Genomic DNA, 26,847 nt, shown 5'->3' on the forward strand with positions numbered 1-26,847 from the left:
ATCTATTTTCTCTCATAAGCCACCTCTTGACTACTTCAACTATTAAAGTTTACACTTTCCTTAACTATTTTCTTCACAGGAAAACGTAACACCCCCGTTGTGATTTTGGATGGGACTTTTACGTCACTTTTGCCACGGAGCCAGTGATCGTGTTTACTCGTTTATTCAAATCGGTTCTTTTGAACAGTTCATTTTAAAGAATCATTTAATAAGCGATTCAGTTATTGTGAATGTTGCTTAGCTGGTAGATTAAGTGCTTTAGTCTAAACTTTCAAGCAAAGTAAAACATATATCGCTATTTATTACGTTTTTCGATTAACATTTAAAAAAATATTTTGGTAGTCGTTGTTTTTAATGATGGTATTTTTTGTTCTTTACATACATTTAAGTGTCTCTAAATGTAAATCTAAATTAGGTTATCTAAACTTTTTTAGGTTATCTAAGCTTTTGGAATTATTATTATCGGTCTGTTTCTCAGTAAGTTTTTACAACCAGCTCTAGGTCATTTGGACTGATCGGGCGAACAAATCGTTTAAACAGTGAACATATTGAACCGATTCATTGAAACGAATTGACTCATAAGAATGATTCGTTCACAAATTGGACATCGCTTTACCGGAGTTAAAATAAAGAGATGACATCTTATACTTTCCCATGATGTGTTTTACTGAGTAAATAAAAATAATATGCATAACGAAGATTTTTCTCAAGTCTAGTTCCATGTCATGGCAGCGTTTGTTTTTGTATTTATGAATGTAACTTGAACAGCGTTTGGAAAAACTCAGGGAAACCATATTATGGCCAAGAAAAGTCTCCGGTTGTTTTGTTTTTAAGTAGCTGAAGCGTGCACACTTTTCCTTTAACTTTTGTGGTCAGGAATACGAAGTAGAAAAAAATCGACGAGAAGAAATAAAAGAAACAACTTCGAGGTTTCGTAAAGGGAACAAATAAAAGAACGGTAGGACTTCCTGCTGCGAATACAGGAAACATTCGTCGTTGTCAAGCTGTTTGATGCCAGCTCAACGTAGATATTAGCTGCTCTGTAGCTACTGTTCAACTAAGCACATATTTTAATGTCAGAGGCACATTAATTAGGAGAGGATAATAATAAATATGTGCCACTGCTTAAAAGAATAAGGATATATTCAAATATACATTTCTCAAAACTAAGATATTATCGACAGTGCATGACCTACTCTTTACCCTGCTAATACACCTTAAATCAGTTTACACTGGTCTTAGCTGGTCTTCTAGTTTGGAAATCCCCTCTAAATATATATCGACGTAAATTAAGTGCCGTTCATGTAAGCTCTCTGTTTTTCTCAGATGATTGAGGTGGTGGCATCAATGGCAAGAGGGCCTGTGTTTTTGGCTGGGGAGGTTTTAGAGTGTCTTGTAACCTTCACAAACCCTATGTCACATCTGTCTACATCTGCCAGCAGGTAAAGAACACCGTAATCAGCATAAACACATTGACAGGGTTATTTTTTTATTTATGTGTGTGCGTGCGTGTGCTGTCAGTCCTGATTGAGTTTGTTCCTCTTCCGCAGTGAGATGTTGGCCTGGGCCAGTGCTCAGATCCACTGTCAGGTCCATGCCAGCGAGAATCGTGTGGCTCTACCCGCTCAGGGCACCAAGCAGGACGTCCAAGCGGAAAGTGAAACTGTACTGATACCAAGCAGAGGTGAAGCACAAGCAGCTTAGCTCTAGTTTTAATATTTTTGCTTAACTTGTGATGTTAAAAGATGAAGCGAGCAGAGTAAAAGTAACTTTTTATATGACATTCAAGCATTCATCTAAAATGTTGGAATTAGACAGTGGTTTCTATGTCAAGTCACTTTTGTTTATATATAGCATTTTATGCAACAGAGATTGTTTCAAAGCAGCTTCACAGAATTAAACAGGAAAAAAACAGAATCAGTGATGCAAACTTCTTCAAATGAGACTCAAATCTAAATTCTGCTGTGAAGAACCTCTAACAATTCAGTAGAATTATTATTCCACTCCAGTCAGTTCAGTGCTGATGAAGAACACAACAACACTGGGGAAATGTTGAACAAAAATGATTGCAAATTTTGGCAGTTTTGGGCAGAAACTTGAACTTTTGGTTGTAGAAACTGGAATTATTTCTGCTGGTTAGGATGCTGTGCTTACAAAATAAAAACAATAATGCAATATTCCAATAACCTTCTACGTTAAAATATTTTAAATGTAGTTACGTTTAAACGAGTCAGAGAGTCGTTGACATGACCCTATACATTTCAGAAAACAGTTGATGGTGGCTTACAAAGCACTTGAAGATCAAATTGTGTAATGATTTCAACAGGTCACAGACTTACTGTTAACACTGTGTAGGAACTTGTCAACTTTTATAATATACAGCAACCAAAACCATATACAGACCAAAAGTTTGGACACACCTTCTCATTTAAAGAGTTGTTATTATTTTCATGACTATGAAAATTGTAGATTCACACTGAAGGCATCAAAACTATGAATTAACACAAGTGGAATTATATACATAACAAAAAAGTGTGAAACAACTGAAAATATGTCATTCTGGGTTCTTCAAAGTAGCCTTCTTTTGCTTTGATTACTGCTTTGCACACTCTTGGCTTTCTCTTGATGAGCTTCAAGAGGTAGTCACCTGAAATGGTCTTCTAACAGTCTTGAAGGAGTTCCCCGAGAGATGCTTAGCACTTGTTGGCCCTTTTGCCTTCTGTCTGCGGTCCAGCTTACCCCTAAACCATCTCGATTGGGTTCAGGTCCGGTGACTGTGGAGGCCAGGTCATCTGGCGCAGCACCCCATCACTCTCCTTCTTGGTCAAATAGCCCTTGATGCCTTCAGTGTAACTCTACAATTTTCATAGTCACAAAAATAAAGAAAACTCTTTGAATGAGAAGTTGTGCCCAACCTTTTGGTCTGTACTGTATCTATTTGTTTGGTGTTGAATTGTGCCTTTGCTATCACAATATAAGCCAAATACTTTGAGTCTATCAGAAAGTGTGCTTGTGATGTGGATTAGATGGCAGGGACGGTTAATTTCAGCATTGTTAATTTATCCAGCTCTATGTAATCTCAGATTTATTAACCTGGAAATCTCTTGATTTTGGACCAGGGAGTTAAAGGAGAGATTTCACGATTTCTCTTTATCTTCATTGATCCAGGTGAACGAGGGCAGTGTGTGCTGGACACCCCACCTAAGATCTTGTTCTGTGACCTTCGCTTGGATCCTGGGGAGAGCAAGACCTGTAAGAAACTAAATAATAAACCAGACACAGTTTCAATCACATATAACTTTTTGTCTAAATGACACATTACATTTTCTTTGGGTAAGTGCTTATTTTGTTTAAATCTTTTACTCTCTTACAACATTATTAATAAGAAGTGAACCCCTTAATCAGTTCAGGAAAAAAGCTAATTCCCCATGTCACAGATAATGTTGATATTTCACTGAAAACTGGTTCATGGCACAAATCTAACAGCCAGCTGGCCAAAGCTCAGCTGTTCAGTCATGTAATTGCACATTATGTTGTGCTAATCGAAGACAGCCACACATGTAAAACTGATCTCTGCAAGGTTTTTTCAACCGAGACTACCACTAAATAATGTTTTCCCTTTATTCAGATTCTTATAGTGAGGTTGTGCCCACGGATGGTCCGCCCAGTTTCCGGGGTCAGGCAGTGAAATACGTGTACAAGCTCACGATTGGCTGCCAGCGAGTCAACTCACCAATCAAGTTACTGCGAGTCCCTTTTAGAGTTCTAGTGCTTCATGGTAGGTTGCACAAATGGTTTGTATATGGTGTCCCTTTTAACCTTGTCCATGCAAAGCAGAAGTGAATTTTCAGCAAGTTGCATTAGAGATGCATTAATCCTTTTCCACATCCTTTTTTATTTCTACACATAAAGAAATGTGCAATCTTTTTTTAAATAATTTGAACACTTTGTGGTTGTTGAATAAATTAACCTTGTGTGAGAAATATGCCTGTGAATAGACTGTGCCTCCACAGTGTAAGAAATTATTATTTTGCAGGCATGCCAGAGCCTCCGTTCCCCCAGGACGAGGAAGTGGCTCCCTCAAACCCTTTCCTGGAGGAAGAGGAAGGAAGCAGGAGAGATACAAGATCGCTAGAGAGAGCTCTGGAAATGCTAATGATCACCACCTCACGTCGATGCCCATGTGCGTGAGTGAATGTGGGAAGGCTTGTGTCTTTGAAAGAATGTGTGTTTGTCATTCCTCTACCTGTTGTGGATTTGAATTCTGTGTCAACTGTGAATATGCATTTCCTTTACAGATATGTTCAATATCACAAACATGCGGGGAAAGGTTGCTAAGTTCTGCATCTTTAAGACTGTGTACAGACTCGGGGAAGATATCATTGGCACCTTCACATTCTCAGAAGGGGACATTCCATGTTTACAGGTATAGTATACATTACAGGTCAAAAGTTTGGGGTCGGTTTGACTTTTTTTTTTACTCCAGTCTTAAGCGTCAGAATGATCTTTCAGAAATAATTCTAATATGCTGATTTGGTGCTCAAGAACATTTTCTCAATTTTATTTAGGGGGTATGGACAGCAGAAAATATTAACACTGCTTATTTTTGTGAAATCTAATACTTTTTTTTTATTATTATTCTTTAATGAATATAAAGCTAAAAAGAAAAGCATTTATTTGAAATAAAATTCAAATAAATATGAAATGCAGTCAAAAAGTCTTTACTTTCACTTTTGATATCCTTTCTGAATAAAAGTATTAATAATACTTTTGAGAATGTAAATGTTTGAAGAAGCGCTCCAGGAATGTTCATGTGTATTTATGTCTGCTCAGTATTCAGTAAGTCTACAAAGTGAGGAGGAGGTCCAAGAGCAGTACCAGAGACGTCCCGGCCAGGCTGTCAGTGTCACTGGTCATGGCCGACATCTAGAGTCCTGCTTGCACACAGCCTCCAGCCATTTCACTCTCCCTGTACCCCTCAATGTCACACCAGGATTCACCACAGATATAGGTAAGAAATCCTTCACTCAAAAAAAAGGTGCAAGTCGCATAATGCAGCTTTGGTTGACTTTGATTGGTCTATTTCTGCTTCAGCCTAAACATGGAGATTTAAATCTGTTATCAAACATATGTGAGTAAAGAAAATAAATGAGCGCTGATAAGGCAACATTCTCATTCAGTGTTTTTATTCTCTTCCCCAGTGATGTTAAGATGGCGTCTGCATTTTGAGTTCGTCACAGCGCGGGAGCCAGTGGAGGCACCGGTTGTTCTGCAGAATCAGTCAGAAGTCACAGTGTGGACTGGAGCAGAGCATGTGGATGTGGACACTTTCAGCTGGGACCTTCCAATCAAAGTGCTTCCCACAAATCCCACGCTGGCTTCATATGTTTCCCAGTTCACAGGGACAAACAGCATCAACATTTGAGTTGTGTTGGTGTTTGTGCAGAGAGAGATCATAAAACTGGCAAGTTGTTGTAGTGAGAGTTCTTGTTGACTGTCTGTATTTTGCTGTATTAAAGGTAGCTTATATTTGGAGTTGTTTTATTGTTTTTTTTTTAATCTTTTGCCGTGCAATGAGATGATAATTCTTTATTTAAGCTACTTTACATTTCAAGCTTGACCAAAAAAGACTGCTTTACCTACTGTAATGTAAAGTTTTCTGTATTTATTACCTATATTTCAATTGTATGATCAAAACTATAATGACAAATGGTTTCTATTGTATTTCAAGCTATTTTGTACCATTTCTCTATATGCAAACCATAACTGATTAAAACTGTTGTTGAGTTATTGTCAGCTGGTGATTTGTTGATTTTTTTTTTTTTTTTTTTTTCAGTGGTTCTCAAACTGTTGTCCCTCCTATAGAAGTTACAATATATCCCATATTTCTGCTGTAATTATGACACAGCTGCTTGTGTTAACTTTTATTAACAGAAACAGAGTATTGATAGATTAATAAATATATAGGTTTATAATATGGTTATGATAAGTTTATAAACATATAAACAATGATTTTTTTCCTGGAGTATTAAGAAATAATATCTTCAATAAAAACAATAATGGGGAAAAATAAATATTGATTCAGTTTCATCTTGATTTTGTGTTTATTAGTATTTTAAATTAGATGTATAATAATGTATTAATTTGTAGTAATCATTTGTTAATTTGAATAATTTAAAGTCATCCTGTGGCACTCTTGAAAGTCAGTTGAGGCCCTTGAGTACCACTGAACTATTGTGATGCTTTTTTATTTTTTATTAAAAGAGACATTAATTTTCTATATTATTCTATATTTATTAGAGTAAACGTAAATATTAGACAAACAGTTATATATTACTAAGCTAATTATTTACAAAAGTGTTTAAATGATAAAGGAAAAGCTTTAGCTATGCTGCTTAAATTAGCACCACAAACAATTTATTAGTTGCCTCATGAAGAGTATTGATGGGGAATACACTTTTAATTTTGCTCTCGGAGTTTAAAAATATCTTGGCTATTGAGGGAATGACAATAACAGGCCATACATTGCTAATATATAGTGTTATAGTGATGTGATAATAACATGATAGAATAAGCACAAATGAATATACAGAATAGATAACATTCCATACAAATACACAGAACCTCTCACTATGCTACATTGTTCAAACACAGAACAAGAATTAAAAGAATGCCCCCCCCCCCCAACATTCAAACCACTTTCAATCTTCCTTTAAACTGAACATTTAAACTTTAATGGTTATGTTTTGAAAATACAGTTGCTATTGGAGTAATATTCCATCTCACGTAATACTGAGACAGATGTTTGCTGATAGGCAGGTGATTTGTGGTTTGAAGGCTTCCTCCATGCTAACCTTCTAGTTTTATGTTAAGTACTCCATGTCTTGGATCAACATTGTTCTCTTCTCCAGGAATGCAGTGTGACCTGACAGGTCAGAGATTCAACTTGAGCTTCACACCAGAGAGCAAAGTCCACAGGCCGATGCACCCTGTAATCAAGCGTTTCATTCAAATTATAATCAAAATGAACTACTTTCAATAGCAACAAGTACAAAATAGCTGAATAGTATACTCCTCAAAATAAAGGTCCTAAAAGGGTTTTTTCACTGCATGCCATAAGAACCATTTTTTGTTCCCCGTAGAAAAACTTTCAGGAACCGTTTTGTGAGAACATTTTAATGTTATAAAGAAGTTTTTTCCTTAAACACACCAATAAAATGTTAATTGCATTGGAGAACATACTTTAAACAAAATATGTTCATGTTCCAAAAGACAGCAATTGCAAATGACTTGTCCACCTGCTGTTCAGAATGGCTGACAAAGGACATAACCTGCAAGTTTCACAACAGGTCCAAGCGTATTAAACAATCACAAAGTGAGTTGAGTGAAATATATAATGAACTGCTATTCTTTTTGTTGTTGTTTTGGCAAATTCTTAATAGATAGAGTCCACAATGACAAAGATTCCAAACAGTACATTAAACAAAACAATTTAATTAAATTTATGCATTTAGCAGACGCTTTTATCCAAAGCGACTTACAGTACTTTCAGGCTATTCATTTTTTACCTATCATGTACATACATACATATATATATATATATATATATATATATATATATATATATATATATATATATATATATATATATATATATATATATATATATATATATATATATAAATATATATATATATATATATATATATATATATATATATATATATATATATATATACACAAAATCATACAAAAGAATAATTGCATACATTTTTATTTGATTTATTAAGTGCAGTAGGCTACATAAATTAATTAAAATACTTAAATTATTTAAAACGTATACAAAAACGGTAAATAACACACATACACAAAACAACTTTAATCTACAGTGACATGCCTTAATTCAGTTTAAACTCAAATACTCAGAAATATCAATGCAAATAACAGTACTCAGTGTACAACTAATATGCAATTGAAGAGGACTTTTAAACGCTTTAGGAAATGTGTCCTGTTTTACTACCCGTTCTTAAACCAAACAGGAAGTCTTTGAGATTCACCAGACCAAAGAAGTCATTTCTGATCCGTTCAGTCCATACAAGCCGCTGCGGCTATGGAACGATATGACATCGATTATTTACGTCTGCTTATAATGTTGTTCTTTCGAAAAGGACGCGATGAAGCTCTGGCAGATGTTTATTACAACTTTATTATTGTCTTAAATTAAGACTGATAGTATTTTTCACCGGCCATATTGGTTTTCAGTAATCAGGCAGGGTTATATCAAGAATATAAATTATAAACTGCCTCTAAACGTTAAAGCTGAAGCAGATCCAGGGCAGGGTCTTTGCTCTAGGCCCTGAAGTTTATTTCCCATCACCTGACAAACCTGCATTTTTTAAATATTTAATATTTTGTTTAATAGCAGTTTTTTTCTATTCACTACGGTTTTGCATAACACTTCGTCGATCACTGAAGATGGACACAGACAAGTTTAACTATGTGTATAGTTGCGATCTGGACATAAACGTCCAACTGAAAATGTGAGTATGTTTTTGGACCTTTGTCATCGTTTTGTTTGCAGAACTGTCAAACCAGCAGAATAACAACAGAGACCGAATATATGTAATTTAACTTTTTTTTTAAATGTAAAGAGGAGGGATCTTCCTTCCACGATATCAGATCGTTGCGAATGTTGACCAAAGATGTGAGTCAGAGTCCAGCGAGAGCTTTTGTGTTTTAGGACTGTCATCTGTCTATTGACATCGTTCTTCTTTTGCCCTCGATCTTCACGAGTCTCTGTCCGTTTACATAAATAAAGATCAGATCTCTGTGTGGAGCACCGGCTGTTGTTAGACTCATTTGTGCTGTGTTCTGTCTGAGCAGAAATAGTATCTCCTTTCTGTTTGTTATTGCAGAGGCAGTCTGGAGGGCAAGAGAGAGCAGAAGAGCTATAAAGCTTTGCTTGAGGACCCCATGCTGCGATTCTCAGGACTCTATCAGGAGAGCTGCTCCGACCTGTACGTCACCTGTCAGGTGTTTGCTGAGGGCAAGCCACTCGCTCTGCCTGTACGAACGTCTTACAAAGCCTTCAGCACTCGCTGGAAGTACGTACATTTATTAACTCTTAATTTCTGTTTGTCACACTGTGGCTCAATTTATGCATGTGTGATCCAATAATGAGTCAGAGAGGGAACACAAACAAAATGTGCCAGAAATGCTTTGATGAGATATGTAGCCTATGTATTTTGTACTCTATCATCTTGCTTCGATATTTGTAAAACAAAAAAAATCCCATTGTAATACCTTCAGATTTCATTTATGCACTGTTCTAAGTCTTTTGTCACATTATCTGTGTTAGCTGGAACGAGTGGCTTCGGCTGCCAGTGAAGTACCCTGACCTGCCTCAGAGTGCCCAGGTGACTCTAACTGTTTGGGATGTGTATGGACCCGGCAGAGCCACACCTGTTGGAGGCACTACGGTCACCCTGTTTGGGAAATATGGGTAAGGGTCTAATATTTACAATGATTGTTCATCAGCCGTGTGTGTTTTGTTTCTCAGTACTCTTCATGTAATATTACTAACTGAAATATGTCATATAATTGAATGCTTTATTGCCCAGCCTTTTTTTCCCCTTCTTCTTAAGCTGAGCTGGTTCCAGAAGTATTTTTCCCATTGGGATTTCATCATGTGCACGATTTACTAATTAGTTCCCTCAATGTTCTAAAACATGCACACGATTACTATTGCGTTCCCTCGATTTACTATTTAGTTCACTCGATTTATAAATTGAGCGCACAATTTACTACTTTGTAAATAGTAAATATGGGGAACGCAATAGTAATCGTGTGCACGTTTTAGTACAGTGAGGGAACAAATTTGTAAATCGTGCACACAATTTATTTATTTTTTCTTGCATGGCATGTGCGGGGCTCCGTAAGACCTAAACCTTCGCGCAGTAAAATTGCTGTGCACAACAATTCTGTCCCATCAATCTCTTCTACAAGTTTGATATGTTTGTACAAAATTCAAATGTATCATCCAAATTTTTTGTAAGGTAAACACACTAGTTAATTGCGCTAGAATGCTTGGCTGAGTTGGCTAAATTCTTTAGTGGACTCAGTGACACACAGTGGTTTTTTGTCATACTATTTGTAATACTTCTTTTCGAATTTGTTTCAGAAACATATGATTCATGTCTTCACTCCAATGATAATTTAATTGTCTTCAAGATTTTAAATGGCATATAACCAATACATTCAGAGTCTGTGATTATATCAGATTAATTTGGATTAATAAAATCTGTAGTCACAAAAGAAGAGCAGCAGCAGATGCCCAATATGAATGATGCCCTGTATATAGCGAGACAACATCCATTGTTGTAACATAGAGTTTGGACACATCCTGCTCAAAATGTATGTTATTCAACTGCTTTAGAAAGTCACCCGTGTCCATTTATTACGACGGAAGATTCTCAATTAAAGGTCTCAAAATCCAATCTTTTGAGACATAGGTTCAACAGGCAATCATTTGATTCCACAATAGTGCGACCAGGCAGCTTATTTAAAGATTTATGCATCTTAGGTAACGCATATATGACGTGAGTAGCAGGATAATCTTTCGTCAAAAATTTCAAATCCAACTATGCATGTTAAATAGAAGGTGAGATGTTATTATTATTTAGGGAAGAAATTATTATTACATGGTTAGAGAGAGCAACTTGTCATGTTTTGACATTTTACCACAAAATTGTGCACCGTTCCCCTTTTATCCATCTCTCTGTCTACTAGAATGTTCCGACAGGGCATGCATGATCTGAAGGTGTGGCCGGGTGTGGAGGGTGATGGCAGTGAGCCCACTACTACACCAGGAAGGACCAGCAGCACTCTGGCAGAGGACCAGATGGGCCGCCTGGCCAAGGTCAGTTTAGAACCCCAACTGAGACAGAGACTGGAGAAATATTCCTTTTGACACTTAATGCACATTGGGGATATGTTAAATGAAAAGTGGGTGGTGGCAGGGAGAGTTAGAGGGATATGCTGATTGTGTTTATAGATTACCCAGTTTGTGGAAAGAATGAGAATTGAGGATGTTTGTTGTTGCGAGGGAGTGTGCTTGTGTGTGCGATCTGTCAAAGGACATGTTTTAACTGCCCTCTGTTCCAGGGCCCAGATCTGGAGATACTTAGTGACGTGAGTATGAGAGAAAACACAACGGGAATGCTGGATGTATCTGTGAGGATGTATGTGTGTATGAATGTTGGCTTGCCTCATATATACTCGTGGCCAGGATATAGGATGGGGTATATATTTAGTTTGTATAATTTGACTTACATTTTCACAAATAAGATGAGTATATTATTTTCTGTGTTTTGGACTTCGGGCATTGACATTTTTGTTGTTTGCCCTCACCAATTTTCTTTTTTGTTTGTTTGTTTTTTTGGAGAATTGTGTAGATCTTACTAAGCACAAGTGTTCCTTGGAATCTTTTATTATAACTATTAACAAATGGTAAAAAATATGGTAGGTCAAACATATACACGACATGCAAGAAAAAATAAATAAATTGTGCGCTCGAGAGAATGAATTAGTAAATTGTGCCCACTATTTATAAGTCGAGTGAATGAATTCAATAGTAATCGTGTGCAGTGTACTATTTTTTTCCTGCATGTCATGTGCGGGGCTCAGTAAACATAGCATGTTTCTTGTACATTTAATTAATTTCATACTCATGTTACAACCATGTAAAAATTGGCAAGATTGATAGATCAGTCATGTCTTTAATGAATAACCAGACTTTCATCCCCTTAAAAACAGTCCCACATCAAAAGGAGAATTTAGAAAAATGTACAGACTAAAAAAAAAAAAAAAGATTTTTGTGCTGGATAATTCAAGTCAGAATGATTTGTTGTGGATGTCATAGATAAAGCGTAACTTGAAAAGGGAACATCCATTGAAATAATCATGAATGTCATGGACATGATGTTTAGCCACTAAAACGTGTATGACTGGTTAAATAACGTCCTCTCAGACTCTTGCAGTCCTTTAGATGAGATGTGTTATTGTACTAACTATTACTAACTGTTTGTTTAGAAAGGGCTGAGTCATCTTGGTGTGCTACTTACTCTGGACTGGCACCCCATGAATGTCCTTTGGCTAAGGAGCATTATTGTGTGCTTATGCTGGCTGACACGCCACAGTCATATGATCGGCTAAAGGATTGTGCACACAACTTAGTTGTGTCTTGAGTTACTGATCACGCAGACATGTGTTTTCTCTAAGTTTTCTTCTCTCTTTCTTTGCTTCTGTGTCTCTCAGCTAACAAAAGCTCATCGTCAGGGTCACATGGTCAAAGTAGACTGGCTGGATCGCCTGACCTTCAGAGAGATTGAAATGATCAATGAGGTGAGTGGTTTTGGGGTAAAAAGTGTCACGATATGAAGCCGCTGTAATTTTTGCTACCTCTGTGCTAAGCCCAAATGATTCGTAAAGCTTGTGTTTTTTATCTACAGAGTGAGAAGCGTAGCTCTAATTTCATGTACCTCATGGTGGAATTCCCTCGTGTCAAAAGTGGTGAACGAGAATACAGCATTGTTTATTACGAAAAGGTATATATAACAGTTTTCTCTAGTTTTTGCTGTTAAGTCACTGATGAATCAGAATAACTCTGTTTACTTTCACTGTTAATGCATGATTCGTCTAAATGTGTTAGCCTCGCTTTTCTTCTAAAAAACCAGTAACTACTTTTTAGTTGACTCAGCTGTGGTGTAAATGTTAACTGGCTAGGTATTGTATTATGATACTGTTGTAGAGAAAGCAGCTTTTCAGAAATCTTGCACATTTTTAACAGAGCAATGTAATGCTGGTTAATACAATATATAATAACATTTAGCTAGAAGAAACTGTCCCCTACTTTCCCTACTTAGGGAATGCCTACTTTCACAGTCCAATCCATTTCAGATGGGTAAAAACAATCCCCAAATGACATTTTTTTTCTTCTTCTTGAATGTCTTGTTTTGTTACAGAAGTGAAATAGGTTGTACAGTAGATGCCATTTGTTGACTTTATATTAGTGATTAAAAAACTAAATTGCAAAGCAGTGTAGTTCACTAGTTAAAATGTTTCATGTAATAGTTCACCTACTTTATCTAGTACTTAATGGTTTCTTACATTTCTGTGGTTTTATGCCTCTCTTTCTCTCTTTACAGGATGCAGATGAATCCTCCCCTTCGCCGACCAGTTCAGATATTGTGAAAGTCCCCGACCCTCAGATGTGCATGGTGAGTGGAAAACAAAGCTAAAAAGACAGTTATTCATGGTTAATGGGTTTGCGAATCGGCTGCTTATGTCTGTCTTATGCTGAAATGGTGGAGGAAATGTTGGCACTTGATAATGAAAAGAATAATTTCTGTTGCAGGAGAACCTTGTGGAGAGTAAGCATCATAAACTGGCTCGTAGTTTGCGCAGTGGACCATCTGACCATGATCTCAAACCTAATGCAGCCACGCGTGATCAACTCAATGTTAGTGATAAAGAGAAAAAGAAGTATACAAGGAATCTCTTCTGATGTCTTAAAAATACATACATATTTATATATATATGTATTTATCTGTTATAGATCATAGTGAGCTACCCACCCACTAAACAGCTAAGCTCTGAGGAACAGGACCTTGTGTGGAAGTTTAGATACTACCTCACCACACAAGAAAAGGTGAATGAGCACACTGAAAACCATTCAGAAGTTATAATAAGGGCACCTAAAATTGAAAAGAAGTGACAGTAAAAACATTTCGAATGAGAAAAAAGATTTCTGTTTTATGGTTTCATGTCAAAATCACATTATGATTTGCACTAAAATCTTAAGCAGCACAACTCTTTTCAAATTTTGATAATAATGAGAAATGATTTTGAGCACCAAATACACTGCATTAGGGTTATAGGAGGATCATGTGACAAAGAAGACTGGAGTAATGGGTGCTGAAAATTCAGCTTTGCTATAACAAGAATAAATAACATTTTCAAATATTTTAAATTGTAATAATATTCCACAATATTATTCTCTTTACTGGATTTTAAAATGCAGCCCTGGTGAGCAGACGAAGAAACAAAAAACAAAAAAATTTTACCAACCCCATACTTTTGAAATATTCTCATTGTAGTAGTTACCAGTGTTGCCCCATTGGTAACAGGCCGGTATCTCAGTTGTAGTCTGTGATCTCATCTCAAGATCTCATTGTGGGTGTTTTTTTAGGCTTTGACTAAGTTCCTGAAGTGTGTGAACTGGGATCTGCCCCAGGAGGCCAAACAGGCCCTGGAGCTGCTAGGGAAGTGGCGGCCGATGGATGTGGAGGACTCCCTGGAGCTGCTGTCTTCTCAGTTCACCAACCCCACAGTCAGACGCTACGCCGTCGCGAGGCTGGAGCAGGCTGATGATGAGGTAAAGTCAGTGCATGTTAGTCAGATTGTCAGTTGTTTAGATACATTAAATTTGTAACAAATGGTATGGTAATCTTTCGGAACAACTGAAAGATTGATGCATTACAGGAACCTGATTCCTGTGTAAATACATGGAATTCTTTTTATCCTTGTAGGATCTGCTAATGTACTTGCTCCAGCTGGTGCAGGCATTGAAATATGAGAACTTCAATGACATTCAGGGTGGTTTAGAGCCTGCCAGTAAGAGAGACAGTCAAGGGGTTCTGCCAGAGAGCTCAACAATAGGAGATCTGGACAGGTCAGCTTTAACCTCACAGAACATGCACTGATTTTTCCCAAAAGCATTTCTACATTTACTATGCCCAGAATTCCAATAACTTTCAAAATCTGAATGTAAGATAGTTGGATCGTATGTACAGCTGTAATTCTAATAAAAGTAAAATGTAAAAACAGTGAGGGTTACAGTGATTTATTTTTCAGTTCCCAGATAGCACCGACCATCACTGTGATGCCCACCACGCAGAAAGGCAAAGAGGGAACAGATGGTGAGAATCTAGAGGTAAGTGTAAAAATGTTTTTTTTTTTGATGGGTAGTGGATGTGAAGATTATGTAACAGTGCATATGACCTGTGTTCCACAGCAAGATCTTTGCACCTTCCTTATATCACGTGCCTGCAAAAACTCTACACTGGCAAACTATTTATACTGGTGAGTAATGATCGAGATTTTTAGAAGTTCTGATCTTATGATGTCTACAACAGTATGCCAGTGCTGCCACCCCATATTAAAGATTTGTAAGTGACAAATTTTTGTTTCTACCGCAGGTATGTAATTGTGGAGTGTGAGGATCAGGACACACAGCAGAGAGACCCCAAAACCCATGACATGTACATCAATGTAATGCGCCGGTTCAGTCAGGCTCTGCTCAAGGTACATTCACATTCACAACCCATGTGGATTATAACAAGCGAATGAAAAAATGATTCTAAGAAAAGTACATTTTTCTTACCATTACTGCATTTATTTGATAAAAAGTTCGGTAATATTTTAAAATATTACAATATAATAAATGTTTTCGGTAACACTTTATTTTAAGGTGTCCGTTATTAATTACATGCAAGTGACCCTAAGCCAAAACCAAATCCTAACCCTAACTATATAATAAGTACATGTAGTTAATTAATATTACTCAGTACTTTTATGTACAATTACAGTGTAACAAGGACACCTTAAAATAAAGTGTAACCATGTTTTCTATTTTAAAATGTCATTTATTTTCACTGTTACATGATCCTTCAGAAATGATTTTAAAATGCTGATCTGGTGCTCAAGAAACATTTTCATCATTATTATCAATGTTGAAAATAGCTCCATAGAATGATTTCTGAAGGATCCAGTGAAACCAAAGATTGGAGTAATGTTATCTTTTCTTTGATTCTTCGATGAGCAAAAAGTTCAAAAGAACGTTCTTTCAGAACTGCTACAAAGAAGTGACTATAAAACGGATAGTTCCGATCTTGATTCTGATTGGTTGAGCCACGTTCAAAGTTGTGGTAAATTACCATTCAAACACAAAACTTTGTTTACTTCTGTGTGTTGCTCGACAACCACTTTGTTGGAACCACAACTGTTTCTGAGGAACTACATTGTTTGGTGGAAGGATACTGTTTTTATTTATATAGTTACACTTTATTTGCTCTGTTTTATTCTGTGAAACTTTACTACTTATATGGAATAACCATTTTATAAAAGCAATAAGTCCCGTGAAGCCATGGTTTAAAATTTTGTGTCGTGCCTAACAATGCCCCTTAGCCGCTTAATATAAATATTGGTTGATAAATGTATATAAATGAAAAGTGTTTACATAAAAGATAAATAACAAGTGATGTTTATGATGTCTGTTTCCAGGGTGATAAGTGTGTGAGAGTGATGCGTTCCCTTCTGGCCGCCCAGCAGACGTTTGTAGACCGATTGGTGCAGCTCATGAAGGCCGTTCAGAGAGAGAGCGGAAACCGCAAGAAAAAGGTACAGTATGTAACACTGGGTCAGTTTTAATAGCTGCTTTAGATGATGGAATCAGTTGATCCGTGTTTTGTAAAGTTGTAAAGTTAGTTGTATCATTTCTTTCTGTCTCTGACAGACGGAGCGATTACAGAGCTTGTTGGCTGATAATGAGAAGGTGAATCTGTCCGAGATCGAGCCCATCCCTCTTCCTCTGGAGCCGCAGATCCGCATCAAAGGCATCATACCTGAGACTGCAACACTCTTTAAGGTTTTGTGCATCATACATATCAATTGCATTGTGTCACACATGCATCCCTCCACCCCTGACTTCTGTTTTCGTCTCTTTCAGAGTGCGCTGATGCCAGCAAAGCTCATCTTTAAGACTGAGGATGGGGAGCAATATCCTGTCATTTTTAAACATGGAGATGACCTGAGACAGGACCAGCTCATCCTGCAGATTATTTCACTCATGGACAAGGTCTGAAGTCATTACATCTCATCACACAGTACTAGAAGTTTAATCAGTGCTCATTAATGCCATTGATGTATGTTGGTTTTATATAAAACCAACACTAGTATTTAGATTTTTTTGTCATTTGTTATCAACACTTTCTCCCTGTCTTTAACAGTTGCTGAGGAAAGAGAATTTGGACCTGAAGTTGACTCCATACAAAGTTCTGGCTACCAGCACCAAACATGGTCAGTACTGCTTCACCTCTTGTGTGCAGAACAAACCCATGAGCCAGTCAAGTCACATTTGGGAGCTCATTTCACACTGGATGCGTATGATTTGTCTCCAGGTTTTATGCAGTTTGTGCAGTCAGTACCTGTGGCTGAGGTTTTGGCAACTGAAGGCAACATTCAGGTAACAAAATACTTCAAGAGTTGTCAAAATGGCACATACCTACTTGTTTTGGATCTATTAAACACATTTTTCTATGTTTGTTTGAAAAAAAGTCTCATGTCTTTGTATTTCTCTTGGTTAATCTGTCTCCATGTAGAGTTTCTTCCGGAAACACGCTCCAAATGATAAGGGACCATATGGCATCAGCTCTGAAGTCATGGACACATATGTTAAAAGCTGTGGTGAGCTTCAGTTTGTGAATCCATTAATACTTTATTTAGCTTATTATTTATTTAGTACTATAAAAATCTTCATTTTCTTGTACTAAATGAATGTATACTTTTCAGCGGGCTATTGTGTCATCACATACATCCTAGGGGTTGGAGACAGACATCTAGACAACTTGCTTCTCACAAAGACTGGTACAGTTCATAAGTGCATCACTATTTTGAATGACTTCTAATCACTGAAATGAAAAAAAAAACTGATTGGATATGCTGATCTGTCTCTCTGGCTTGCAGGGAAGCTGTTCCATATTGATTTTGGATATATTTTGGGTCGGGACCCTAAACCCCTTCCTCCCCCCATGAAGCTGAGCAAGGAGATGGTGGAGGGGATGGGGGGCATGCAGAGTGAACAATACCAGGAGTTCAGGAAACAGTGCTACACTGCCTTCCTGCACCTGCGCAGGTCAGTTACAAATGGAAGACCTGCACCAACATTCAAAAGTTGAACTTTTTGAAATAAAATGAAGAATTCAATTGAAGAACTGAAATGAAGGTTTATGTCACACATAATACTGGAGTAATGGCTGCTGAAAATTCAGCTTTGCCATCTTATGAATAAGTTACATTTTAAAATAATTTAAAATAGATAATATTTTAAGTTGTAATAATATTTCACAATATTACTATTATTGTATTTGTATTCAAATAAATACATCCTCTGTAAGCATAACAGACTTTTTTTTTCCAAAAACAATAAAATGTCCTATTGACCCCATGATTTTTGATAATAGTGTACTTCATTTGTGTAGTATGTCAGTAGACTAAATCACAGAAATACCACTTTTTTTTTCTCTCTCCCTTCACCTGCAGATACTCAAATCTCATTCTGAATCTGTTCTCTTTGATGGTGGATGCAAATATTCCAGACATTGCGCTGGAGCCTGACAAAACTGTAAAAAAAGTATGTGCGGTCCTCACATTTTGCCTCCAAATCTTCAGAGGTAAAATCAGCTGAGCAGTAAAATAAAATGATAATTCTTTGCCCGCCCACTGCAGGTTCAGGACAAGTTTCGATTGGACCTTTCAGATGAAGAGGCGGTGCATTATATGCAGAGTCTGATCGATGAGAGCGTAGGTGCTCTGTTTGCTGCAGTGGTTGAACAGATACACAAATTTGCACAGGTGTGTGTATTTTCTAATATTTTAACACTTTTTTGCCATTTTTGAAAAATCAGCATGGAAAATGGCAAAGCTTGTTGTCTTTAATGATAAATATCAGGATGTTAATAAAAATAAGCTCTGTTGGTGTTTGCATTTTTTTATGGTTGGCAGCAGTGGAGGGGTTTTTGGCCAGCGCTGCTAAATTCTGGATTACACTACACAACTTTTGCAGATTTTAGATTTTTGTCTTGATGCTAGTTGCTGTAATTGAGAGTCAGTCTTCAGATTTTGATCATTCAGAGTTCACAGATTTCACAGAAAATTGCATTGCATGTGATGGACAGACTGTGTTTTTTTTTTTTGGTTCCATTGAGTCACAGGATATTTTGAGCTGATTTAAGAATACATATTTCATTTGTCACCTATCAATCAGGCACACTTTTCTGCTCAGATTTTCAAAGTAGTGTAGTGTATTCCAGACTGGCTATTTTTATTTACCAGTACAACAAACCCAACATGGCATAGCATATATTGTCTTCTTTTACTAAATTTTCATGTTTGAAATCGACAGTATTGGCGCAGATGAGGTGATGTCATGGAGGCTGATGCTCACATTATCCTTGAGCAGCAGATTGATGGACTGCAGCAACAAATGAATGACGGAGAAGAGAAATGGACACGTGCCAAGTCCACACTACGGACATCATGTTTTCACCATTCATGCACTAGGTCTTGACTCTGCTCAATATCTTTGTACATAAAAAATTTTTAATAAAATTAACTGTACATGTAAAAAAAAAAAAAAAAAAAAAAAGAGCCAAATAAAGATTCTAACTTTAGCATTTGTGTTTACTGTTTAGTATTCAATTTTCATTATATTCACTTTAAACTTCTAACAGTCCTGTGAAACATTTATAGTCCGTGTTAGTAGAATTCAGTTTGGTCTTTTGGTATGTTTTACAATGATAGTTAGAGAAAATTAATAATCAGTTAAATACGTAAATGAAACCCTTGACTAGGCTCAATTATTTGTTTAGGTGAGTTATTCTATGACAATGATACATTCTGATACGTCTGCTACATATGGTGATTTTAAAGGTTTCTCTGGATGAGAACATGCATGTTTCCGTGTGACCCAGTTATTGAGTCACTACACCCTATGAGAAGTGTTCTCTATGGCACAGCTTATGTATAGAAATCTGCCAATGGTTTTGAACGAGAGTATAGTTATTTGAAGTTCAACATTTATTATACTTTTCTTGGACTCTTGTTCTATGGATTAAATCTTGCACCCACCATCAATGTCTAAACATAAACCCACTGACCAACTCTAATGCAAGTTTTGTCTTTTAAAAACCAAAAATCATTCAATTAATACTTGCAGTTATAAAGAAAGACACCAAAAATATAGATATAGTGATGAAGAATATGTATGATATTTGGTAAGAAATTTCAGTACAGGTTTAGCTTGCATTTATTTTTATTTTGGGGGGGCTATGGTATATGTGTATGCATGTTGTTTTTCATGCTTGTGGGCTGTGGTTTTATTAAAGCTGAACCCATGCATACTTCTTTCCATTCTGCTACATTTGGTCAACAAGAAACTTGACATTTAAAACTCGAGTCATCTGTGGAGTGGAATAGCAGTGAACTTACTGTATTTATTATTCAACAACAACTTTCTCTTCACTGTTACAATAGCAAAATTCAACAACCAATTAGACCTCACAGATTTTAAGTCGAGTCCACATACACTTTCTCACAAAGGAGGAAATAAGAAGCATGCATAATTTAATGCAAAACAAAGTGCCTGCTACAATACACTTTTCCAGAACCTAGAGTCTCACTCACTTTTTTTTTTATAATGACTTAAGCCATACAGAAAGCATACCTTATACTCACAGTTACCCCCAAAACAACCCTGCTCCTCATAGGGACAGCATAAGGATTTCTAGTGCTCTAAGTCACTGAACTGTAGGAGGGATCCCAAACAAACCTCAAAGGGTAATAATAGTAATGACTGCTAGATTCAGGTCAGCAACATTTGACCACTGATGTGTTCCCTTCCAGTAAAATGAATAAATGCTGAACTCAATCTTACCTGACCCAAATTACCCAGACTAAAAGGGAGGATATATAATATTTAATATAAGAAAATTTAAATCACAAAGGGCAGAACCGCACTAATCACAAATCAACAGCACCAATAAAGCGGGTATTAAAAATATACCCAAAGCAAATCCATATCTCGAGTCTAAAAAACGTTGCCTTTAACTGAAGTATATTCAACCTTTAGGAAAAAAAAAAAAACATCAGGAGTTTCAATCGGCTTGGATGTCTTCTAGTGGTGTCAGTTTTCCCCATATGACATCTTCAGACTGCTCTGGGTGTTCATCTGACGTCTCGCCCTGTTGAATATGTTTCACTCGCACTGAGCTCAGAGGGATGTTTGGAGTCTCCTCACACTGATTCTGCTGTGGACATGCCAGCTCTGCCTCTAGAATCGGATGTGATGATGACAGATGACACCCGTCGTGTTGGACATCTGTGCTCAGCTCTTCAGACCCCACAGATTCCTGAGTGCAGACTGGATTGTGCACGGTGGGGCTTGTGTAATAGCCTCTGCCCAGGCTTTGGGTGCTGTAGTGAGATGAATGGTTGTCCATGAGTGTGAAGTCAGAGGAGGAAACAACAGAAACGTGGTCACCCTCAGAGCACTCGTGTGGTGCCACCTTACTGGAGTCAATGAACGTCTCAGTCTGAAGTTCCAGGTCTCGAAGTAAAGCCTAGAAGCAAACAATATGGTTTTTATTTTAAATGTAAAACACCTAGGATATTAAAAATTATACTTTTACAGATTAAACAGACAATAAAATGCTTCTGCATTAGAAGGTTTTGGAGAGCTCTTTAGAGTCACTGTTTTAATAGGGTACTTAGAATGACAGAAATGCTTTGCAATATACAGCTAGTAAAGCTTCCCTTATTGTATATCATACAAAAGGAAAAGTAGAATTTGATTGGATGACTGATGTTCCAAGAGTGCTTATATAGACCCTTATCAGACTGTGATGACACATTTCTGGATTAAATAAAATTTAAATATTTTTTCCTATTGAGGAAAGTCATGAAAATGCAATGGCTGATTATTTCCTTGGAGCAAATTAAAGCACAGAAATAATTTTCTATGGGCTTCTGTGTACCTCTGTAGAGCTGTGGTTCTATAATAGTGTAATAATGACAAAGCTGGGAGTAATGCGGTCTCAAATTTATTGATTTGGTGATTACTTAAGTTTCAAGAATGGTACTGTTTTCAATATAAACAATAGTTAATAATATATACAGTATTGTTCAAAATAATAGCAGTACAATGTGACTAACCAGAATAATCAAGGTTTTTCGTATATTTTTTTATTGCTACGTGGCAAACAAGTTACCAGTAGGTTCAGTAGATTCTCAGAAAACAAATGAGACCCAGCATTCATGATATGCACGCTCTTAAGGCTGTGCAATTGGGCAATTAGTTGAATTAGTTGAAAGGGGTGTGTTCAAAAAAATAGCAGTGTGGCATTCAATCACTGAGGTCATCAATTTTGTGAAGAAACAGGTGTGAATCAGGTGGCCCCTATTTAAGGATGAAGCCAACACTTGTTGAACATGCATTTGAAAGCTGAGGAAAATGGGTCGTTCAAGACATTGTTCAGAAGAACAGCGTACTTTGATTAAAAAGTTGATTAGAGAGGGGAAAACCTATAAAGAGGTGCAAAAAATGATAGGCTGTTCAGCTAAAATGATCTCCAATGCCTTAAAATGGAGAGCAAAACCAGAGAGACGTGGAAGAAAACGGAAGACAACCATCAAAATGGATAGAAGAATAACCAGAATGGCAAAGGCTCAGCCAATGATCACCTCCAGGATGATCAAAGACAGTCTGGAGTTACCTGTAAGTACTGTGACAGTTAGAAGACGTCTGTGTGAAGCTAATCTATTTTCAAGAATCCCCCGCAAAGTCCCTCTGTTAAAAAAAAGGCATGTGCAGAAGAGGTTACAATTTGCCAAAGAACACATCAACTGGCCTAAAGAGAAATGGAGGAACATTTTGTGGACTGATGAGAGTAAAATTGTTCTTTTTGGGTCCAAGGGCCACAGGCAGTTTGTGAGACGACCCCCAAACTCTGAATTCAAGCCACAGTACACAGTGAAGACAGTGAAGCATGGAGGTGCAAGCATCATGATATGGGCATGTTTCTCCTACTATGGTGTTGGGCCTATTTATCGCATACCAGGGATCATGGATCAGTTTGCATATGTTAAAATACTTGAAGAGGTCATGTTGCCCTATGCTGAAGAGGACATGGCCTTGAAATGGTTGTTTCAACAAGACAATGACCCAAAACACACTAGTAAACGGGCAAAGTCTTGGTTCCAAACCAACAAAATTAATGTTATGGAGTGGCCAGCCCAATCTCCAGACCTTAATCCAATTGAGAACTTGTGGGGTGATATCAAAAATGCTGTTTCTGAAGCAAAACCAAGAAATGTGAATGAATTGTGGAATGTTGTTAAAGAATCATGGAGTGGAATAACAGCTGAGAGGTGCCACAAGTTGGTTGACTCCATGCCACACAGATGTCAAGCAGTTTTAAAAAACTGTGTTCATACAACTAAATATTAGTTTAGTGATTCACAGGATTGCTAAATCCCAGAAAAAAAAAATGTTTGTACAAAATAGTTTTGAGTTTGTACAGTCAAAGGTAGACACTGCTATTTTTTTGAACACACCCCTGCACTGAGGAATCTTTAATCAAAGTACGCTGTTCTTCTGAACAATGTCTTGAACGACCCATTTTCCTCAGCTTTCAAATGCATGTTCAACAAGTGTTGGATTCATCCTTAAATAGGGGCCACCTGATTCACACCTGTTTCTTCACAAAATTGATGACCTCAGTGATTGAATGCCACACTGCTATTTTTTTGAACACACCCCTTTCAACTAATTCAACTAATTGCCCAATTGCACAGCCTTAAGAGCGTCCATGTCATGAATACTGGGTCTCATTTGTTTTCTGAGAATCTACTGAACCTACTGGTAACTTGTTTGCCACGTAGCAATAAAAAAATATACGAAAAACCTTGATTATTCTGGTTAGTCACATTGTACTGCTATTATTTTGAACAATACTGTACATTTGTGCCCTCTGGTGCAGGACCACTGCTATAGAGCTTTTATTGGGAACCATTTCCATCTTTTTAAATAAAAAAAAATTTTTTTGTTTGATTTAAAATGTAAATAACTCAAAATAAACTTATAAAAGCAAGAACACACTTGCAATCATGTTCATGTAAGTTCAGTACCAAATTTCTGGGCAGCGGACGTTCAGAAGTCACACACTTTCTCCAGACCAGAAAAAATACTAGGCCAAGAACGATGAGAACAGCACACACAATTATGACGATGAGGCTTTCTGGAGAACACACAAACACACATGCATGAGTGCCGGCAACCAATGCACACAGGTGCAAACAAATAAATGTGTCTTGATTCATCACACCACAAAATAAGTAAAACCGCTTTGTGTAGAAATAAATGCACACCGAGATTTGCTGGTATGTAAACGCACTGCGGGAGGCTCGGGGGAGAAGAGGTCAGTACACCCTCAGCTGTGAAGCTGGCCACAGCACAGTACACTTGCCCTGGTGTAAGAAAACCAAATTCCACCATGAATGGGGTTTCATGCATCACCATAGCTGTGTGTGCCTTTAAGAAAAATGAATTTAAAATAAAACATTGGAAGTCACATTTTTTATCTAAATGTAAACACTTGTACTGTAAATAAACAAATGAACAAACAGAAGAGAAAGGGATGTAAAGATGAAAGAGTTGTGCACCTGTCTGTCTGAGAGGTTCTGTTCGTTGTACAGAGTGACTGTGGCCCAGAGACTTTTAAACTCCGTTAGGGGACAGGAGCATCCCATCTCCTTCTCTTCCTCATAATAATCATATTCTAACGAGCAGCTTATGGATGGAGCACAAGGAAAATGTACCGTCACCCAGAGACTCCCATTGGACATGGAGATGGTTATGGAGGGCGGGGTGAATTTGGCAGCAGCTAGCATACAATAAATTATAAAAAGTAAAAAGAACAATCTCACTCAGCACTTTTTTTATGATAATAATAAAATAATTATATAATTAACATAATACAATAATATAGTAGTAATCATAATAACAATAAACATTTTAACAAATTCTTGTCCAAATATATTAATGCATTTTAGACGGATATAAGATGTTTTCAAACACATTCTTACAAATTATGAGTGAATGCATTTCTGGAGTTTAACCTAAACTTTTCAAGGTATTTGCAATATGTTTTATCTCTATTTATCAAATATGTGAAATGTGTTTTGAGGTTTAATACTGACAATCAGTTATAGGAGAGCAACCCCGAGTTTCATTCAGCCAGGGAAGTTCAGATGTCAGTCGGATGACACTGTAGATGTGTATGTTCGGAAAAACACGTGACAGATCACAGCTTTGCCGAGAAATTTGGATGCAGTCTGAAACATTTGTCCATGTCGTACTGCAGCACAAACACACAGTATCAAGGACACTTTTTTAAAAATGCCAAGTAAATTCTTTATGTCAATCATCTGGCAATTCATCAGCTGCAAAAGCAGACAGTTCTGATTTTATTTTTCTTTTAAAAAATGTGACAACTGGGCATGATTAAAAAAAAAGAAAAAACCAAGCAAGTAAAGAACAATTTGACCTTCAGCACTTGCGAGTCATTTTATTTTTCGAGTGTTATTCAGAGGAAACCAACAGCGTGCCTCAAGTGATAACAACAGCGTATCTGCACTGATGCTTTGAGCCTGGATTGTATCTCACTGTGGTTATTGCTAAACCACCCAGTTTCACCTCTCATCTCAGTGCTCTACTGCTTTCTGCTCCACACTCTCATTTCTTCTCTAAACTACATATTCCATATCATTTATAGTTCCTCAAGTGTATCTAAACTTGTGTGTGGATTACACTCACCCGTGTGTCTTGCTCAGTACAGTATAAGTGGTCTTAGGGCTGGCATCAGGGCAATCCCATTCAAGATGGCATCTGAAATTGATTGTATGCACTCTGATGTCACAGACAGAGACTACAGACTCTGATCGAAACATATGAAGATAAGAACATGTTGCACCTGTGAGTCACAGATATGAAAACAGTGCACCAGATGAAAGAGAGAAAAAAAAGCTTTCAAAGAAAAATTTACACTCACCTACATTCAACACCAACAGAAAGAAACATAAGTTTAGGAGAGTGACAGGCATCACCATAACATGCTATTTTATGAAAATAAATCAATAAATAAATAGAAATGAACAGCTTATCCAAATGCCATAGCTGATAATATCTCTACAAGTTGACTGACAAAAAAATAACTATTTCTTATACACTTTACCTTAAAAAAAAAAAAAGATTTCTTTAGCTGTTACTTTCAGTGGGAGGACAGAAAAAGTGAGAAGAGGACAGCCGTCACAGCATGACTGCTGCAACAAAACCACAAAAGGAGGAAATGGTAGCAAGAATATTTCTTATAGTGTGTGTGAATGAGTATAGCAATTTATAAATTGCTATTAAACCGATAAAATAATTAAATAATTATATTGAATTCAGAATTATTTTACAGCTACATGTACAGTGGAGATCAAAATTAAGAGAACAATCTATAAATACATTTTTTTTTTTAAGGAAATATTTACTCTTCACAGCTCAAAATTTGAAGGAATATTAGCTGTAGGTATATGCCTCCATAATACTCACATCTTGACAAAATAACCAAGGGATTTAAAAAAAAAACTACTTTATATTGTGGAAAACACTGATCAAAATTAGATAACAGTAACCACTGTAGCACAGAAGATGATACGAGTAAAGTTTTGGAGGGTTACAGCGGTCAGAAATTAGTAGGAAGTGTAGAGACCCTGCTCTGACAGACTTCAGTTAGTTTTAGGGGAAGTCATGGGCTAATGATTAAAAAGTCAGACTCGTAACCCAAAGGTTGTGGGTTCAAGTCTCAAGCAAGGCACTGAACCCCCAACTGCTCCTTGTGTTCTGCAGCCAAATGCTCTTGGTGCGTGTTCATAGTGTGTGTTTACTGCGGTGTGTGCACTTTGGAGGTG

At 36.9% G+C, this 26,847-nt stretch overlaps 3 protein-coding genes across 4 annotated transcripts; 2 read left to right on the forward strand and 1 right to left on the reverse strand.

The window, feature by feature from the left end:
• Window positions 1-623: 623 nt before the first annotated feature.
• LOC113052106 (RAB6A-GEF complex partner protein 2-like) lies at window positions 624-5,796 on the forward strand. Its single transcript, XM_026216438.1, has 9 exons — window positions 624-958; window positions 1,327-1,442; window positions 1,551-1,684; window positions 3,169-3,252; window positions 3,629-3,778; window positions 4,037-4,183; window positions 4,299-4,426; window positions 4,834-5,011; window positions 5,202-5,796. The coding sequence occupies exons 2-9, from the start codon at window positions 1,327-1,329 to the stop codon at window positions 5,423-5,425; spliced, it is 1,161 nt and encodes a 386-aa protein (XP_026072223.1). The 5' UTR covers window positions 624-958; the 3' UTR covers window positions 5,426-5,796.
• Window positions 5,797-8,091: 2,295 nt separating this feature from the next.
• Window positions 8,092-19,471, forward strand: LOC113052107 (phosphatidylinositol 3-kinase catalytic subunit type 3-like). 2 transcript variants are annotated; one of them, XM_026216439.1, is made up of 26 exons: window positions 8,092-8,540; window positions 8,916-9,104; window positions 9,359-9,502; window positions 10,789-10,918; window positions 11,164-11,190; window positions 12,316-12,402; window positions 12,510-12,605; window positions 13,206-13,277; window positions 13,415-13,519; window positions 13,616-13,708; window positions 14,249-14,434; window positions 14,589-14,731; window positions 14,914-14,992; window positions 15,074-15,141; window positions 15,258-15,363; window positions 16,342-16,458; window positions 16,574-16,705; window positions 16,787-16,915; window positions 17,067-17,136; window positions 17,238-17,302; window positions 17,439-17,523; window positions 17,629-17,703; window positions 17,803-17,971; window positions 18,379-18,469; window positions 18,565-18,690; window positions 19,241-19,471. In XM_026216439.1, exons 1-26 carry the CDS (start codon window positions 8,476-8,478, stop codon window positions 19,253-19,255), a joined length of 2,664 nt encoding a protein of 887 aa, XP_026072224.1. In that variant the 5' UTR covers window positions 8,092-8,475; the 3' UTR covers window positions 19,256-19,471. The 2 variants fall into 2 exon arrangements, with proteins under 2 accessions (XP_026072224.1, XP_026072225.1); XM_026216440.1 differs by lacking the exon at window positions 11,164-11,190 and having other exon boundaries at window positions 8,093-8,540.
• A 114-nt stretch (window positions 19,472-19,585) lies between these two features.
• On the reverse strand, window positions 19,586-26,228 carry LOC113052108 (uncharacterized). The gene is made up of 7 exons (XM_026216441.1): window positions 25,944-26,228; window positions 25,709-25,829; window positions 25,093-25,250; window positions 24,556-24,776; window positions 24,262-24,424; window positions 24,022-24,131; window positions 19,586-21,455 (listed from the first exon to the last, which is right to left on the reverse strand). The coding sequence occupies exons 1-7, from the start codon at window positions 25,999-26,001 to the stop codon at window positions 20,991-20,993; spliced, it is 1,296 nt and encodes a 431-aa protein (XP_026072226.1). The 5' UTR covers window positions 26,002-26,228; the 3' UTR covers window positions 19,586-20,990.
• Window positions 26,229-26,847: the final 619 nt, after the last annotated feature.

The sequence above is a fragment of the Carassius auratus genome, chromosome 32, assembly GCF_003368295.1.
Source record: "Carassius auratus strain Wakin chromosome 32, ASM336829v1, whole genome shotgun sequence".
NCBI classification, from domain to species: Eukaryota; Metazoa; Chordata; class Actinopteri; order Cypriniformes; family Cyprinidae; genus Carassius; species Carassius auratus.